This window comes from Chelmon rostratus, chromosome 15 (assembly GCF_017976325.1).
Source record: "Chelmon rostratus isolate fCheRos1 chromosome 15, fCheRos1.pri, whole genome shotgun sequence".
In the NCBI taxonomy this organism is placed as follows: Eukaryota; Metazoa; Chordata; class Actinopteri; order Chaetodontiformes; family Chaetodontidae; genus Chelmon; species Chelmon rostratus.
In genome coordinates this window covers 5,615,888-5,633,185 of record NC_055672.1, presented here as the reverse complement: position 1 = coordinate 5,633,185, position 17,298 = coordinate 5,615,888, and the positions used below count along the sequence as shown (strand labels likewise).

At 41.3% G+C, this 17,298-nt stretch overlaps 1 protein-coding gene across 4 annotated transcripts in view; it reads left to right on the top strand.

Moving 5' to 3' along the window:
• Positions 1-17,298, top strand: part of mta1 (metastasis associated 1) — a 41,884-nt gene that overhangs the window by 21,530 nt on the left and 3,056 nt on the right. For all 4 annotated transcript variants that reach the window (XM_041953364.1, XM_041953365.1, XM_041953363.1 and 1 more), the window contains exons 4-16: positions 2,369-2,495; positions 5,238-5,301; positions 5,705-5,822; positions 7,276-7,378; positions 9,217-9,316; positions 9,862-10,050; positions 11,817-11,891; positions 12,479-12,537; positions 12,861-12,997; positions 13,666-13,817; positions 14,594-14,783; positions 14,907-14,996; positions 15,747-15,902. In XM_041953364.1, coding sequence (XP_041809298.1) covers positions 2,369-2,495; positions 5,238-5,301; positions 5,705-5,822; positions 7,276-7,378; positions 9,217-9,316; positions 9,862-10,050; positions 11,817-11,891; positions 12,479-12,537; positions 12,861-12,997; positions 13,666-13,817; positions 14,594-14,783; positions 14,907-14,996; positions 15,747-15,902 — 1,560 coding nt within the window. The remainder of the gene's footprint in view (positions 1-2,368; positions 2,496-5,237; positions 5,302-5,704; positions 5,823-7,275; positions 7,379-9,216; positions 9,317-9,861; positions 10,051-11,816; positions 11,892-12,478; positions 12,538-12,860; positions 12,998-13,665; positions 13,818-14,593; positions 14,784-14,906; positions 14,997-15,746; positions 15,903-17,298) is intronic.

Here is a 17,298-nt window from a genome sequence, read left to right as displayed (position 1 = left end):
GAAGGAGTACTTATTGATTTTGGCCACACATCTCTCCTCCTGAAAATCCCTTGATTGCTTTTGTTCTGCTCCCCGTCTCCCTCTTTCTGTCTCGCTTCTTCTAATGAAACTCCAAATGAATTGGAGCACGTACTGACTGCTCTTTCTCTCTTCTGCTCGCTCACTGGCCCCCTCAGTCTCTCCACCGCTCTCTCTCTAGCTTTCCCTCTGCATATCTTTGTCTCTCTTCCTCTCGCTCTCCCCGCTGATTTCTCTATTGCCCCCCTTCCTCCTCTCCCTCTCTTTTTCTCCTTATGTCTCTCTTTCTTCATCTCGTGGTCCCGTACTCTTTATCACCTTTGTCACACTTTCTCCCTCTGTGCTCTTCTTGCCTATTTTATTGGTCTCTCTGTTGATCAATTTCCTTGTCCATCTCACCTTCTCTTATCTCCTCTTTCCTCTTCTCCCCCCGGTCTCTCCCACCTTTCATTTCCTCCACTCTCCTCATCCACGCAGGAGGAAGGGAATGTACGATGGAGATGTTGCCTACCAGCAGCAGCTGAATCTATTCTTATAGAATGACTCAGACATATGACCCACTCAAATGGGCTGATAGCCCTTCAACAGTCGCTCTGTCCATTCATTCTTGGACTGATTCTCGAGGACTGTTTTTCACCTTCGATTCTTGCTTTTCCTTAACATAGTCTGTTTGTTTGTGTGGCACAGGGATTCTCCAAGATTTTTCTTTTAATCCAAGGTGCTGGGACCCCTAAGGTTACACCCAGAGTCGAAGAAAAGTCTTGTCCACGTCATAGCACTCTAAGACACAGTGCCGTATCTGCTGAGATTGCCGTGAGAGAAATTAGCTCAATGAACAACACGAGCCTAAAGGGAGCCAGCGTTGCACGCAAAGTTCAGTTTACTGTTGTACAGTTTTTTCTGTAGCTCTGGATGAGCTTTAACAAGTCCTGGACGAAACAAAGACAACAGCGACATGTACAAGGAACTAAATGTTTGGATAACTCGAAAACATGTTACACTGTGATCAGTCTCTTTGAATGTGTATCTTGTGGGTTTCTGCATTGATTCCACATTCCCTCACCTTACCCATCAGTGGTACGTGGTACCTGTTAAGGCGTATGATTCTGTGAGTGGATACTGTATGTTAGTTAATGTTTGCGTGTATGCTGCTTGAAACATTGTATTGCTGCTCTCTTGGTTATGGCTCACTTGAAAAAAAGTGATTTTGTGATCTTGTTTTTTAAACGTACGTATATAATATGTTTTTTTCCTGTGCAAATCCTTTCACCTCTATTGTGTTTGGGTGACAGCAGGAATTGAAACCTCCAGACCTGTTAGTTATCTACATTCATTCAGTCATTTTTTTGGAATGTGTAATTTGGATGAACCAACCTTTTAATCCTAAACTAAAGTCCATCCCTCAAAATAGAAGTAAGAAAGCCCTTTCTTACAGTCTCAAGCTTCAATTGGTTCTCGAAAAGAGATGAGTGCAGATGCTATGTAAAGATTTTTGAAATGCTGAAGTTGTAAAGATCCCACACCCAGATTATTTTGAAGAGGATTTTCTCTTTATGTGGTTCTTTTTTAATTTGTTCACCAGTTCTAATTTGCTCCAGTGTAGCTCACATGATAAAGAGTATTCAAGCTGATTTCTGTGGGTTTTCCTTCAAACTTTTAGACACCAAGTCTTGAAAAAAATCTTCGTATTCACCTTTTTGTAAAACCAACTATCTGTGAATTTAAATTCAAAAAATGAAACTGTATTTCAGGTTCTCCATTTCCCAATAAAAGTACAGATTTTTCTCAATAGAAGCTACAGAATTGCCCCACAGTGTGTCTTTTTTCATATGGATAACAAAGAAGAGCAGATTCTACATTCTTAACATCACGTTCAGGTTGTTTTAGTCGTTTCCACGCTTGAGATACAGGAGATTACCCAAATAATAGTATATTGAAAACACATTTGGAGGGCATTAAAATGATGAAGAATCCTGCGGGGACAAAGAGAAGGGGTGAAGCCCTGTGATATCCATGGCCTCGCTTTTATAATAACGGTAGAAATACAGAATTGGAAGAGAAAAGCTTTTCCCGATGATTGATTCACATTGCAGGTCTCATGTGGACATAATCAGTGAGATTTTATGTAAAATAGAGTATGTGTACAGGAGTCTCCTTCTCCTCTGGGACTTCATTGTTCCGGCTCATCAAGCGTGCATCCTTGTGCTTTATATCCCCTTGTTGTGCACCTGAGACTGTTTTTGGCCGCAGTCGATACATTTGCATCCCCCCTTCGTTTTCCCTGTGGACATCATTGTTCCACCTCATCTGATGTGTGTATGTTTGACCTTTGGCCCCTTTTGCCACCCAGGGGAGCTGGAGGAGGAGATGGAGAATCCAGAGATGGCGGACCTCCCAGAGAAACAGAAACACCAGCTCAGACACAGAGAGCTCTTCCTGTCCCGCCAACTGGAGTCTTTACCTGCCACACACATCAGGTACACGGCTGTACACCACCTTGTTATTATACAGCTAAATGATCTGTTTCAGTTTGTCAGTCGGACTTTTGTTTCAGTTTCACCCCCCCAGGAATTTTAGATTCACACAGTGCACTGTTATGATGGCAAATACCTGTCCCAGACTGCACATAAAGCCTCTATACAGCCCTTTTAGGCCCCTGTTAATTAAAAAATGTTAAAAAATTAAAAAACAGTTCATTGAAAACAAGTAGAGTCCTCACTGTACATGATCTAAAAAAAAGTGTTTTAGCCGTTCAAGGTCCTGTAGGATTTAGGGGGCTCTATCGGCAGAAATGGAATATAATAGTCAAGTTTTCATTAGTGTGTAATCACCTGCAAGTAGGAATCATGTTTTTGTTACTGTAGAGTGGGTTCTTTATAGCTACAGAGGGAGCGGTTCTCTTTCACGGAGTCCTTCATGTTGCACCACTGTGTTTCCACTAGAGCTGCAAAAATGGGTTAATTAATTGATGAATCCATTGACTGTTGGTTGGACAGAAGAAGCAATTTGATGACATCACGTTGAACTCTTTTTGCTATCAATATTTTTCACAATTGTTTTTATTTCATGTTTTTAATTTTATAGACAAACAGTTCATACAGTAATTGGGAGATTAATCAGTAATGAAAATAAGCCCTAGTTTCTACAACTGCCCAGAGCCGACAAACCATGCACTGGCTCTATAGAGGGCCTTTTGCATTTTTTGTGAGCTCCATGGCCATCATATGTTCTCCTACGAGGCGAGTTGGTTGCAATCTGCAACCTCACTGTTAGATACCACTAATCCTGTACACTGGTTCTATAAAGTTAACCTTAAAGTTGATCCTGAAATCCTGAAAATTTCAATTTGGCGTGACACCTGTGGTTACCGTGGAAGCAAGTGTGGTTTAACACTATAGCAAACACTCTTTGAGCAGCTACAGACTCTAACTGGTGTATCTGTTTACAGTGCAACCAGTCAAACTCATGTTGTTTTAATATGAAAGTCAGTCAAAACAAAATGTAACTGATACCAATTTGCACACAACAGCAGGATGAAGTAGAGATAGTTACTGCTGAAAATGGCTGCAAGCTTTTATTGTGAAACAATTTTTGATGAACAGTAGTGGTCAGTGCGAACTGAGGTGAAAGTTACGTTGACCTTCCTGCGGCTGCTTCACCATAAAGACCAACCCATGTTTTACCAGCTTCTGAAGTGAAGCAGTGGCAGTAGAAAATTTTTGTTCTGCATTAGCTGTAACTTTATACAACTCTGATTTGTTATATTAGTTGTGTGTGTGTGTGTGTGTGTGTGTGTGTGTGTGTGTGTGTGTGTGTGTGTGTGACAATGAATGTGGCATGTGTTGTGAAGTGCTTTGAGTGGTCAAAGTAGATTAGAAAAGCACTATATAAATGCAGTCCAAATTTACCATTTAATCAAATTATCAAGGATTAGGGCAGCAATATTTTCATTATTGATTAATCTGCCTATTTTTTTCTTTGATTAATTGATGAATTGTTTGGTCTGACTGAAAAAAGTGAGAAATGCCCATCACAATACTCTAGAGCAAGATGGCTTGTTTTGTCCAACCAACACTCCAAATCAACAAAGCTTTTAACCATCAGATATTTGGCATCTTTGCATAAAAAAAAATCGCCAAAATAGTTGCCATTTAATTAACTAATCTTGTTGCAACTCTTTTGCAGGTAGCATAAATTATTTAGTAGCAGCAAATGCTGCTAAAATGGAACATTTCATCTCTGACACTGATCATATTAGCTTTATAATTAACTTGGAGATTTAATTAAACAGTTTGACGACTTAGCCAATTATTACTGTATCTGCTGCTCTGACTGTTTTTTTTTTTTTTTTTGCTTTCCGTATTACTTTGTATAAACTGCTTCATTCTGTTTTTGTGGCTGTGATGTACGTATAGCACATTTCTACCATTTGGATTTTGTGCTGCAGTTTCGAGGATGATGATGATGATGCGCTCATTCATTGATTCCATCAGTCACATCATCTGCTGCACACAAAGCGATGATGGCTGAACAATGGTTGGGAGCCGAGTCAAACAAACTCAAAGTAATCCACCGGTATGCAGTGTGCACGTTGAGCACTAAATGTCAACAGAAAGCTGTTTCTACATATAGTACCGTCTTTGCTCATAGGTACGCTCCTGGCAAGCCCACCTAATCATTACCACATTATTACCTGACATTTCTGAAGAGAGGCAGGAAGAGCAAACTGACATCTGCTCGAGTAAAAAATACTGCGAGCCGTTTGTTTAGCGAAGATTCAAACTTGATTAAGATTTCAAACTTAATGCTGACGTGCGGCAAGCTTACACGAGGTGTTTGAGTTTTATCGCCCTGCCAAATTGTATTTGCTTCAGGCTTAAGAGGTATGACTAATTAGCCGGTAAATAATTTGAATTCAGACGGTAGCAGTCAAGGGACAGAGATGAGTGCCGTCAGTGTCAACACACTGGACCATGATTCATGAAATAGCAGGCTGTGCCAGCTGGAAATGCATTAATATCACTGTTGTAGATTCTGAGGTGCATCCTACATCAAAGTATCTTCTTAGTTTCTCTTGCAGAGGAGAGTGTGGACAACCGTAGCAGCCTTCATCTGGCATTTATGTAACATGTTATAACCCCCGAACTTTTAAGTCTTGTGTGTTGACTCTTCAATCTTTCTTCCCTCCTCCATGTCCCTCCATCCTTTGTGGCCTGCAGGGGGAAGTGCTGTGTGACATTGTTGAACGAGACAGAGGCCCTGAAGTCGTACCTGGACAGAGAGGTATGCACACCAGCTCCATCTAAACTGTGATTAGTTGTTTTAGATCACAGGATTATCTGAGTTTGTGTGTGTGTGTGTGTGTGTGTGTGTGTGTGTGTGTGTGTGTGTGTGTGTGTGTGTGTGTGTGTGTGTGTGTGTGTGTGTGTGTGTGTGAGAGACTTATGAGTTAAGAGATTCTTGTTTCCAGATGAATTATTCAACGTGTTGACCCAGAATGTTCTTTTCACATACAGTAATGAGGAGACTAGAGACTAGTAGAGGGGAAAGTACGCGCACACACAAACACACACACACACACATGCAGAGACAGATACACTCCTCTCTTTCGCCTCTGCTTTTGCCCGTCTTGCTTCCTGTTCCTTTCATTCCATCCTCACGCCTTCCTGCCATCTGTATTTCCCAGGATGCCTTCTTCTACTCGCTGGTGTATGACCCTCAGCAAAAGACCCTGCTGGCTGATAAGGGGGAGATCCGTGTTGGGAACAAGTTCCAGGCCGACATCACCGACCTCCTGAAAGAAGGTACGTTGTACTTAAAGCCTTGGCGTTTTAATTGACACAGTTTTCCAGAGGAGCTTATTCACAGGGTAGCACATTAACTTTTTCCTGCAGGGGTCTTTGTTACACTGCTGTGTTCTGATTTTGTCTTTTTTCTTTTTCAGCATTAATGGGGGAGTCTGAGCCATAACAAACTATTCAACTTTTCATGCTTTTGTAATTGCTCAGTTCTCAGGAACATTTCATGAATTTTAAGCAGCCTTCTCTGCCCCAAGCCACCATTTACTTTACTTTTTCACGAGTAAAGTTATTATAAAACAACTAACCTAGTTTCCATGGCAATCACAGTGTGGATGATGATACTGATTATACATAATCAAAGCATTTAAAATAACAGATTATTGTCGATGTGCTGCACAAGTGATGATTTTACAGTCACCAGGAGAGTATGGAAAGGATGGGCTGCATGAGTTTGCCTGAAAAGAAGACAACTTTTGAAGTTACTAGACAACTACTTTATTGACGGTGGCCTCGTTCACATCTTGCTAAAAATGCAACAACAGAACTTCCTGTTTTTTATCAATAAAAGTTCCCATTTCCTCCTAATACAGGATACCATGTTAACACATGACAGTTGTTTAGTTTCTGGCCAAAACGTAAAGGTGTGTCCAGAATACAGGGAACTCGCATTTAGTAAAACCAGCACCTGTCTTGTTTCCTTCGTTGTAATGTCTGTGGTTGCCATGGTCACATGGTGAGCCGCTGCTGCTGGCCTTGGCGTCATGTCTGCCACTATGCTTACATTGAAAACAATGGAGGCGGCAGCCATTGCACGCTTTCTGAAAGCATATTAAAGCTGCAATTACTCATACTACATATTTTGCATCCGAAGTTGATTAGAAGCGTGGTCATCATTTTAAATGCTATTAATTCCAGTTTAGGCATTATACGTCAGTTTTTTCGGCTTTGCAACTTCGTCCAGAATATTGAAGTCCGTAATCATTTTCATTCAAGCTGCCTGAAAGATATTTTCTGGACATTTTGTGCCAATATTTTGTGCAGATATAAAGTATTTTCAAATGTGACTATTTTTCTGCAGGATTTGGGGTGCTGTGTTTTGCCAGAATTTTATTCTTAGCAGGTGGGAAAACCTCTGAAATTGCAATTAGGGCACCATGGGACACTAAGCTCTCTAATTAAACCCATATTAATGAAATTCTGTTACATGTGTTAGAAGCTCAGGCAGGTTGGCTGGTTTGTTGCAGGCTGGCAGCATGACAGACGTCACCTATTCAACTCTGGGATTCGTTAGAGCTTTACACGAGATAGTGATTTTCAAAAAGAAAAAAACAGGAAGGAAATCAAATTTGATTGTGAATTTTACAAACTCTTGTCATCTATATGTGGTCAGTCAGACCTTGAACAGTGTACATGGATTAACTCTGTCTCTTTCTGTGTGTCTTCTGGGTCTGTGTAGGTGAGGATGATGGTAGAGACTTGGAGAAACTGGAGGAGAAGGTCTGGGACCCCAACAGCTCACTGACAGAGAAACAGATTGACCAGTTCTTAGTAGTAGCTCGGTAAGTCAACACAGAAGTGCAAAAGCATAAAAGCAATTAAAAGAAAACACGAACACGGAGTTGCTTCCTTGCTCGAATTTAGTTGACAAAACTGACACCACTCTCATATGTGTATGCTAGATCTGAAGCTTCGGCCAAGAAATGGTTAGCTTAGCATAGCATAGAGATTGGAAACAAGGGGAAACAGCATCGTGTTTCTGAGAGATATACCTTGTTAATGTGTGAACAAGTGAGCTTCAGAGGTGGTGTTAGGCGGATTCTTTTCCTTTTTCCATCGGACATAGCCATGCTAGCAGTTTCCCTCTGCTTCCGGTCTTTATGCTAAGGTATCTGTCTCCTTGCTCCTGCGCCATATCAAAGTAATAAGAGTGGTATCAGTCTTCTCAGCCAACTTTTCCTCACATCTGATAATCCTAATTTCTCTTTTTTAGAGCTAGTTGTGGTTGCTTAGCAGTTACAGCCCATTCAGTGCTAACTTGCTGGAGTTTTATCACTTGCTTTGTCAGACAAAAACCGTCAGTTGGAACTATGTCAAACACCAAATCTACACTGTGAAAGTAAAAGTGTATTTCCTGTCACTTCATACAGACAGGTAGGGGCAGGCGATCACAGTATGTATGCAATTTTATATCACGGTAATGGCATAGATCACAATAGAGTTATTGTTCTGTTAATTTAAATAACCATACCGCACAATACTTCATCACATTTGATTATTTTCTTCTCTTATTTGGAGCTTCCAAACAAACAATAACAACTGCCTCGCATGAGACAACAGTAACAAAAAAACGTTTGAAATGTTCTTTCAAAACGGAAGAATTAAGGTTCCATATGAGAACCACAGTGATGCAGTGGGGTGCATTATCACCACCAACTGTCGTTCTGGTCACATGAGAACTTATTAAGCAGACCTGCTGCCAAATCACGTGACTTTGCGAGGCAGCTGGATTGCTACAATGCGCTGCCCTCTCTGAATGTATAGCAGAGCCACTAGAGCTGTTTTCTCATACAACTCCAGAATCTGGTCCAGACATTGTCCGGAGTTTTCCTTTTATTCATGTAGAACATTTGCCTGTGACGGTTTCTCACTCACTGGAAATACTCTGTTTGGTTCAGGTTAGGGGTGGTGCCTAATTACAGAGTGCAGGAGGAAGAGAAGGACTCAGCTATAACGACGACTGTTTTTGCATTGATATCAATATTACATTTATTTGGACGTATTCACAGTGTCAACGAAAGAGTGGAAAATAGCATACAGGCATGCAGAAAAGAGCACAAAGCTGCTACACTCTGTGCAGTGTCATTAACTCGCCTGCTCACTGTGCAGCGGGGTAGCAGTGCGTACACCGTGAATGTGAGTGTGTGAATACAGCTTAAGGTGTGGCTCCCAAGGTGGAAATGGTCCTGCCAAATCTCTACGGGTGGGCACATTTTTACTGTTGCATGGTTTATACCGTCATACAGCCCAACCCTACAGACAGGTGACAAATTAGAGGGAAAACCAGAATAGACAAACCATACAATGCATTCATACAAGACACAAGGAGTCATTTCATGATTTGATGAGTGATGTGAATCAATTGCTCTGGCCTTCACAGTCAACAAATCTCATCTCAAATGAACACCCATGGGAGATTTTACAGCGATTTACTCGGCAGCTCTTTTAGCATTTTTCACAAGTTTCCTGGTTACTGTCGGTTCTCCTACACGCTTCAAAGGGGAGGGGTTTTCAGTTGGTTACAGTCTGCAACCTCACCAGTAAATACCACAAAATACTTAATTTGTCCCCCATCTGTGTATTATTTCTCTATCATTTGCTTTGTGTGTGTGTCCCATAGGTCAGTAGGTACATTCGCCAGAGCCTTGGACTGCAGTAGTTCTATCCGGCAGCCCAGCCTTCACATGAGCGCTGCTGCAGCCTCCAGAGACATCACCTTGGTGAGATATACACACATGAAAGCAGGCTAAGGTTAAATCAGCATCACACCATAGATGGAAAAGTGTAGGGTGAAGCAGTAGTGATAATCGAAGAAAATGCTTGTTGTGCATGTGTGTGTTTATGCGTAGATACGTGTTTTTGTGTGTCTTTTAGTGTGTGATTGTTGAGGCTTGTGTCTGGTTATCCTTAACAAGCTTTGGCCCCAGAAGCCTTGCGCGGGTCTATTCTGCCCTAGATCTTGTCCTCATATATAAAACATAGACAAGAGGCCTTCTAGCTACCCCCGCCTCTACACACACACACACACACACACACACACACACACACACACACACACACACACACACACACACACACACACACACACACACACACACAGACTCCAACACAGCCCAAAGGAGCTGCATAGACACTCCATGGACAAATCAAGTTAAATTAGTCATAGTCTTCCCAACAAATCAGTAGAATGTTAAAGAAATTCATTGCATAAGGGGTTAAAACAACAGTAACAAGTTGTGAAACTAACATATATCTTATGTTTTAGTTTCACGCTATGGACACCCTCCATGCCACGGGCTATGACATGACTCGAGGCATCGCAGCGCTGGTGCCTCAGGGTGGACCGGTCCTCTGCAGGGATGAAATGGAAGAGTGGAGCGCTTCTGAGGCCAACCTGTTCGAGGAGGCACTAGAGAAATACGGCAAAGACTTCACTGATATCCAACAGGATTTTGTGAGTAACAACTCAATAACAAGCACATTTAAAGGAATAGTTGTTATTGATATTTTGGGCAATATGCTTATTTGCGTTCGTGCCATAGATTAGATGAGAAGTCAGGACCACTCTCATATCTGTTCATAAAATATGAATCTGCAGCCAGGGGATGCTTAGCTTAGCTTATCTTAGCTTAGCATAAAGACTGGAAACAGGAAACAACTAAAGTGAGCTCCTCTGGTTGCCTGGTGACCTCACAGAGGTGGTAAGAGTCCAGGACATTGCTGGGAATCACGTGTTTGACATGTAACCTCTTGTATAACCACAACATGTAGTTTGTTCAGTTTGGTTTGCAAATGAAATATAACTTGGTAATTAGTGAGCTTTAGAGATGCTGGTTATTTTATTTCCAAAGCTACAGCTGGGGTTATTTCAAGAAAATTCTTTCCCAAAATTTTAGAAATGATTGAAAATGTAATTTCAGTACCACCCGTTGGTATTGAAAGTTGGTTCCTAAATAAGATGATCATGATTCTCTGGCTAAATGGTATGAGGACAAAAAATGGGGAGTTTTTACACCATATGTTATGGTATTTTAGACTACAACAAACATTTTCAGTTAATCAAATGAAATGTTTTTAGAAAACTAGTTGTATTGATCTCAGCAAGAAAATGAATAAGCATGTTTTCCACAGTTGTGGACAATTGTGTGTCCATAGTGTGTGTTATTTCATGTGTCATATATTTGTGTAGTTTGGGTCTTTTTTTAGGAGTGTTTAAAAAGAATTTCAGCTTTATTGAATAGTATATTTGAGATATGTAAAGATGGCGTATTGAGCACTTGGTGTGCTGCTCATCAGCCTGTAAGTGGGATGCCCATGGTCTCATTTAGAGATGTGTACAGTGGGTACTCGGTGCACCCATAATTGCTGCTTCTGAGTGCAGAAACCACAGAATTCGAGTTCTCGTGCAGACATTTGGACTTCATTTAGGCATTTAGCTGATGTTATACAGAACTAACATCACGCACAATAGTAGTCTTTTAAACTGAGATTTCAACCAGCCCATAGTAAAGAGTGAAAATGCTAAAGCTAAGCACAATGACCAAGAATCCAGAGAAACATTCCACAGAAATATCTTTGAGAAAACTTACTAAGACCAGGAGAAAGCTGCCTTTCTTCTGCAGCTCCTCGCAGCCCTCTGTGCTTTCAGCCTGAGAAGAATGGTGCTGCCTTTTGTCGTCTTTGCTCCACATTGTGTGCATCACTCCACCACCTGGTGGCTGGCTGCTGTCAGTGCTGCTCACTCAGGTTTCCACCCAAGCCTTCTCTCAAACAACAGGACTACACCACCATTATGGGTGGGGCTTCTGCTTGACAACTCATTTTCCTCTCAAACTTCTTAGAGGGAACTTTACAGTGCAACTCCAGTAGGTTTGAACAGGTTTAGTGGCCAGTTCAGTTGTTTTTGGTCATTTGTATAAATAGTGTCTTGGTATAAAATGTTATTTTTGTAACAGATGAGGGAAATTCAGTTGGCTGAAGACATAAATATTCATGTGGGAGTGCTAAATCACAGAAAATATTGAAATGTAGTGCATTGTGTGTGTAGAAAATATTACACTCGCTTCTTTGTTGGTCTGGAGGTTGAAACCTGTCAGTCATAAGTCTGCTTAGGGCCCTGTGAATGCCGTGATGCAGAAAACATGGATGGAATTGCGGAATATGAAAATAGAAACAATTGTGAAATAATAGAAATAATTATTATTTTCCCTCCTTCTCCAGTTGCCCTGGAAGTCCCTGACGAGTATTATTGAGTATTACTACATGTGGAAGACCACAGACAGATATGTACAGCAGGTAAACACATTCATTACATATCAGGGATGTAAGAAAACTTTTTGAGGCCATCTAAATGGGCATTTTGTCATTTATAGCTAGCAAAATTTTTCATGATAACTTTCTTTATTTATCACCCAATAACTGTTACACATTGATCCTTTTGTTTGCATCTGATTTAAATTCAAAGTGGAAAAAAGAATATTGTTAATTCTTTTCCACTCAACTATTTTTTGTCTTTTCTCTCCATTGAATCATGTCAGGCCCAAAAATGATCCCTGTTAAGCTTTTAGTTTTCTTTTTCTTTTTTCCAAAATTTGGCTAGCGTCAGTGTGAGTGTATGTTTTGGCATTCATCTGTATTCTGTCATCAGAGTAGCTCCAAACTGAAGGTTCCAACAAAAATAATCCTAAACGTATTTTTCTTATTAGAAATTAGTCAAATGTCAGTTTCATTCAGAAATATTCCACACACTGTCTTAAAATCAATAAAATCCATATGAGGTTCTGAACTCGAGGTTGGCAAATTTGACCTTAGCACTTCTTTCTTTCTTTCTTTTTTTTGCACTGGTGTTGGATCTCCAATCTCACTCTTCTTTCTTGCTCCAGAAACGATTAAAAGCAGCCGAGGCAGAAAGCAAGTTGAAGCAGGTCTACATCCCTAACTAGTGAGTACCTCTGTGTGAAATATCGAGTTTAAACATATTCACCAGAGATCATTTCTGCAACTCTCCTTCATCTGAATACATTGAGATGTCAATGCAGAGCTTTCTGAACCTCTCAGCAACATCTGTGCTGTTTTAAAGTCAGACATCTGCTGCTGTTGTTAGAGCACAAACCTTCCTTTCGCTTTATTAGTATTCATAACAGCTCTAAGTACAGTATCAGTCTCTGTCCCTGGCAGCAGACTGATGAATGTTAACTATTCTCTATGGCCTGTATTATCTTTGCTGGCCTGACACCTCCCCTCTCTGTTCCTGTACCCCTCCAGCAACAAGCCAAACCCCAACCAGCTGAGTAACAATGTAAAACCAGCTCTGGTGAATGGAGCGGCGGGTGCAGTGGTCCCAGGACCTCCAGGCGCAGGGCAGACCCCCGGCCTCGGCAGAGCCTGCGAAAGCTGCTACAGTAAGTCTTTCGCATGGGTAACACTGCTGTCTTGTCGCTGCAATAGCTTTTGTTTCTTGGCTTTTTGAAATAAAACCCACGAGTATTGGCCTGATTTATTTAGATTTCGGTAAATTGTATGTGATGAACTTAAGATAATTGCTTTGGCATTCAGAGGTGCAATCGTATTTAAAAGCGGCTGTTACATATTTGATATGCTCTCTCCTTGAATATAATACAGAACCTTAAAAAGTTCAATATTTTAATGCCTGTATATATTTTTTTGTTGGCCGTTCATTTATGCAGAGTATCTTTTCATTTTAAGACAGATAATTTAAAGAGCACAGATTGACGCTGTACTCTGTGCATGTGGCACACATTTGATGTTTTTTCCCCTGTATTAAAATGGAGAGTAGAGAGAATATCACTACGTGCCCTGCAGCAGAGTATTGTTTGAGTTATTTTAGTGGTTGTAGTTAATTCAGTGATGAATGATTAAAGGTTGTGCTCTCGCTTGCATGCACATGAGCACGTGCTGATGATTATGTGTGGATTATGAGCCATCTTGGGCATGTTGTGCATGTATGTGTGTGTGTGCCTGTGTGTGCCTATGTGTGCTCTGCCCCCCCTTTCCTTTGTCTTTCTGTGATTGTAATTGTGCTTGTGTGTATGTGTGTGTGTGTGTGTAGCCAGCAGCTCCTACCAGTGGTACTCGTGGGGACCTCCCAACATGCAGTGTCGCCTGTGTGCTTCATGCTGGACCTACTGGAAGAAGTACGGAGGGCTGAAGATGCCCACAAGACTGGATGGAGAGAGGCCTGGACCCAACCGCAACAACATGGTACTAACTAACACACAGAGCCACCCACACAAACACACACACACACGCTTCACTGGACATTTAGTTTATTCGTTCTGCACACCACCAACAACAGCCTTACTGTTGGCCCAAAGCCTGTCTCTACCTTTAAAGGAATAGTTCCTCTTCCAGAGAAAATCTTTTTCTTCTTATCCACACTTAAGTTGAACCACCAGTTCAAATTGGATTCATTTCGCAATTAAACAGTTAATTGTTTAGGCTTTAAAATTCCCCCAAATTTTGTTTCAATCCCAAGGTCACTTTTTTTTTCTTGTCTTTTTTTTGTCTATCAACAGTCTAAAAACCAAAGATATTCAGATTACTGTAATATGTGACAAAGAAAAACGTCAAATCCTCACATTTGTCCAGTGGCCAAGAAATCTCAACACACTGCAGCTTAAAAAAAACTCATGCAAATAGACCGAACACAAGCAAATTAAGAGAACATCTTCATCATTTTCATCAGTTTGAAATCACATGCGTCACACAACACGACCAAATACACAAAATGTGCTGCAAATACACAAAACGACCCCAGAAGTGTTTCCAGAAGACGCTAAAAAGTGCTGAACACGCCTTGTTGTTGTCACAGTTTGTGACTCGTGAAGTTATTGAAGTCAGGTCTGTGTGTCATCTCTTTATGTTTATGTTGTGGATTTCCGACTTCTGCTTCTTCTTCTGAAATGCACTAAGGCCACAAACACACATGGCTGTACAGATATGTCATCTCACTGTTGTTAATCTGTTTGTACCTCCAGAGCCCCCACGGCCTGCCTCTGCGGCACAGCGGCAGCCCCAAGTTCGCAGTGAAGACGCGACAGGCTTTCTACCTGCAGACCACGGGCCTGACGAGGATGGCACGCCGCCTCTGTCAGGACATCATCAGGCCGCGATATCTAGCCAGGCACCCCTACCTCCCTGTCAACACAGCAGCCATCAAGGCAGAATGTAAGAAACCTGATCCCAGGTTGTTCATTGTTTGTTCAAGAGACAGCTTTTCTCTGTACTCACAGATGAACTGTGGAATCTATTATGTTCTAACTCAAGTATGTTTGTGATGGATTTCTGCAGGTGCGTTGAGGTTGCCAGATGGCCCAAAAAAGCCTTTGCCACTGAAACCTGTGGAACGTAAACCTCTGGAGTCTGTGGTTCGATATTTAGGTAAGAAGGAGCCGGCCACCCGCTGAATCTTTAATGTATGAGTTGCTATTTTCAGTCAGTTTTAACTGGGTGTTGGTGTTGGATCTGTGCTCGATGGATGACAGTGTCAGTCAGTTCATCTGCCGCTGTGGTCCTGACTGAAATATCTCAACAAGGATTTTATAGTTTATCATGAAATTTTGTGGAGACATTCATGGTCCCCACATGTTGAATGTTTGGTGATCCCCTGACTTTTCGTCTGTCGCCACCATGCAGATAACATTTGTGGTTTTGGGTGCATGTCATGTTTACTGCTGATTAGCAAATGTTAGCATTCTAAAACGCTAAACTAAGCTGGCGAACACAGTAAACATTATACTTGCTAAACATCAGCATGTTAGCATTATTTTGTTATTTTTGTTAGCATGCAAGAGTTAGCACTTTTTAGCTCTAAGTGCCACAGTGCTGCTAGCATGGCTGTAGAGTCTTTTATTGATGTTGTGCAAATATCTTGTGTTATTTTGAATCATTTGTGAGTCATTTTTGATACATCAGAAATCAGCTCCCAGTACGTGGGAGCATCTTTTACGTCTTGCTCCAATTCAGCTGTTTGAAAATATTCTGTCATGCTCCGTTGCTCCTTATTGTCCATTCTGCTTATCTAAAACAACCTGCTTTCTGTCCTGTTTTTTACCTTCTCTCTTACATTCCCTTTTCTCCCTCTGCGTCTCTTCATGATTCTTCATTTTCTCTCCTTCATTTCACCCACAGAAGCACATCCCCGTCCACCCAAACCAGACCCCCCGATCCGCGGAGGGTCCATCTCTACAGGCAGCCTGACGCCCATAAAGTCCTCTCCCATCCTCAACAATGGCTCGCCCACCATCCTGGGCAAACGCACCTATGAACAGCACAACGGACTGGATGGTGAGTGAGAGCTGTGAGAACAGTGTGTATTTGTGTTTTTCATCATTATAGAGCTTTTTCATAGTTGATATCTTGTATCGTCATTAAATAGTCTTCCACATTTAGTTATTATAGAATATGAGCACACTTTTAAACGTGTAATTTGATTAGAAGTTGAAAGAAGCAGAAAATGAGCGTGCTAGGAGATGTCAAAAACCCATTGAAATAAAAATGTTTTTCCACTTCTTCCTCAAATCAGATAACCATGAACTTCTAATCTAAAGGACTAATTACTTGGTAGTTTTAATACGAGATTTTTAATGAGATAAGATATTTTATGAAGGAAATTACTTGAATTAGGCTTTTTTTAATGTCCATTTTGTGCAAATTTGGCTCTAAAGGCAGTTATTTGTCTGTACGAAATTATCAGAGTAGAATACTGCTGTCATCATTAGCCTTTAAACTAATTTGAACAAATTTTCCTGTAATTTCTTTCTCTTTACAGTCTAATTAGAATTATTTTGACTGTCTTACTGACTGTAATAGTTTCATTTTTAATGTCTTTGCTAAACATGGAGTATTTTAATATTTGAGAAGAATGTAAAGGCACATCTGAGCTCCGCGGCTCGCTCGATGGCTACAACCCAGTTGAGATCCACCGCCGAAGGGTTAAGAGTTTGTGTGGGGCTCTTATTTTTTTGGGTTACGTCCCACTTTCCCCTCTCCCCTGTGAAATGAGAGAGGGGAAGAGACAGACTGAGCGATCAAGAGTGTGAGAGTATGCCAGAGAGAGACCGAGAGGGAGAGAGGATCGGATCGGCCCTGCTGCTTTAGCTGGAGGCTACAGTCTATGTTGTCATGGTAACAGCGAGGAGGAGGAGGAGGAGGGCTTGGTTTAGTGTATCCTGAGGGAGAGCATCTCCACTGGTCTGTGAGACCACCTCAGGCCCAGGCTGGGATAACACACCAGGAGGAGATTAGGGTTGGAAAGCAGCCAGACTCAAGTATTAGGGATTAGTTTGATTTATTTCTATTTTTATTAGTTTTTTTAATTGGTAATTATAACAATGGTTGCATTCTTTGGTTTTCATAAATCAGGAAATCAATTTTAGTAGCTACAGTATGTGTTCTGCCGTCCTCTTCGTCAGCGTCAGCCTGCTTTGTTTTCTTATTGAATTGATCAGTATTGTAAAAACTCTTGTGGGCAGGGGCTGAAACTCAAAGGAGTGGGAATGAGGAAATCCGCTCATTCCCTTTGTTGCCGTGAGGCCGCTCTCACGTCTGTGCTGAAAGTACGGAGCGAGATCCAGGAGGTGATTAGCTTAGCTTTTAATAATAACTGGAGGTAGAGGGAAACGGCTCATCTGGCTCTCTCCAAAGTTCAGAAATCCACCAACTACTAACTGTTAAGGTTACT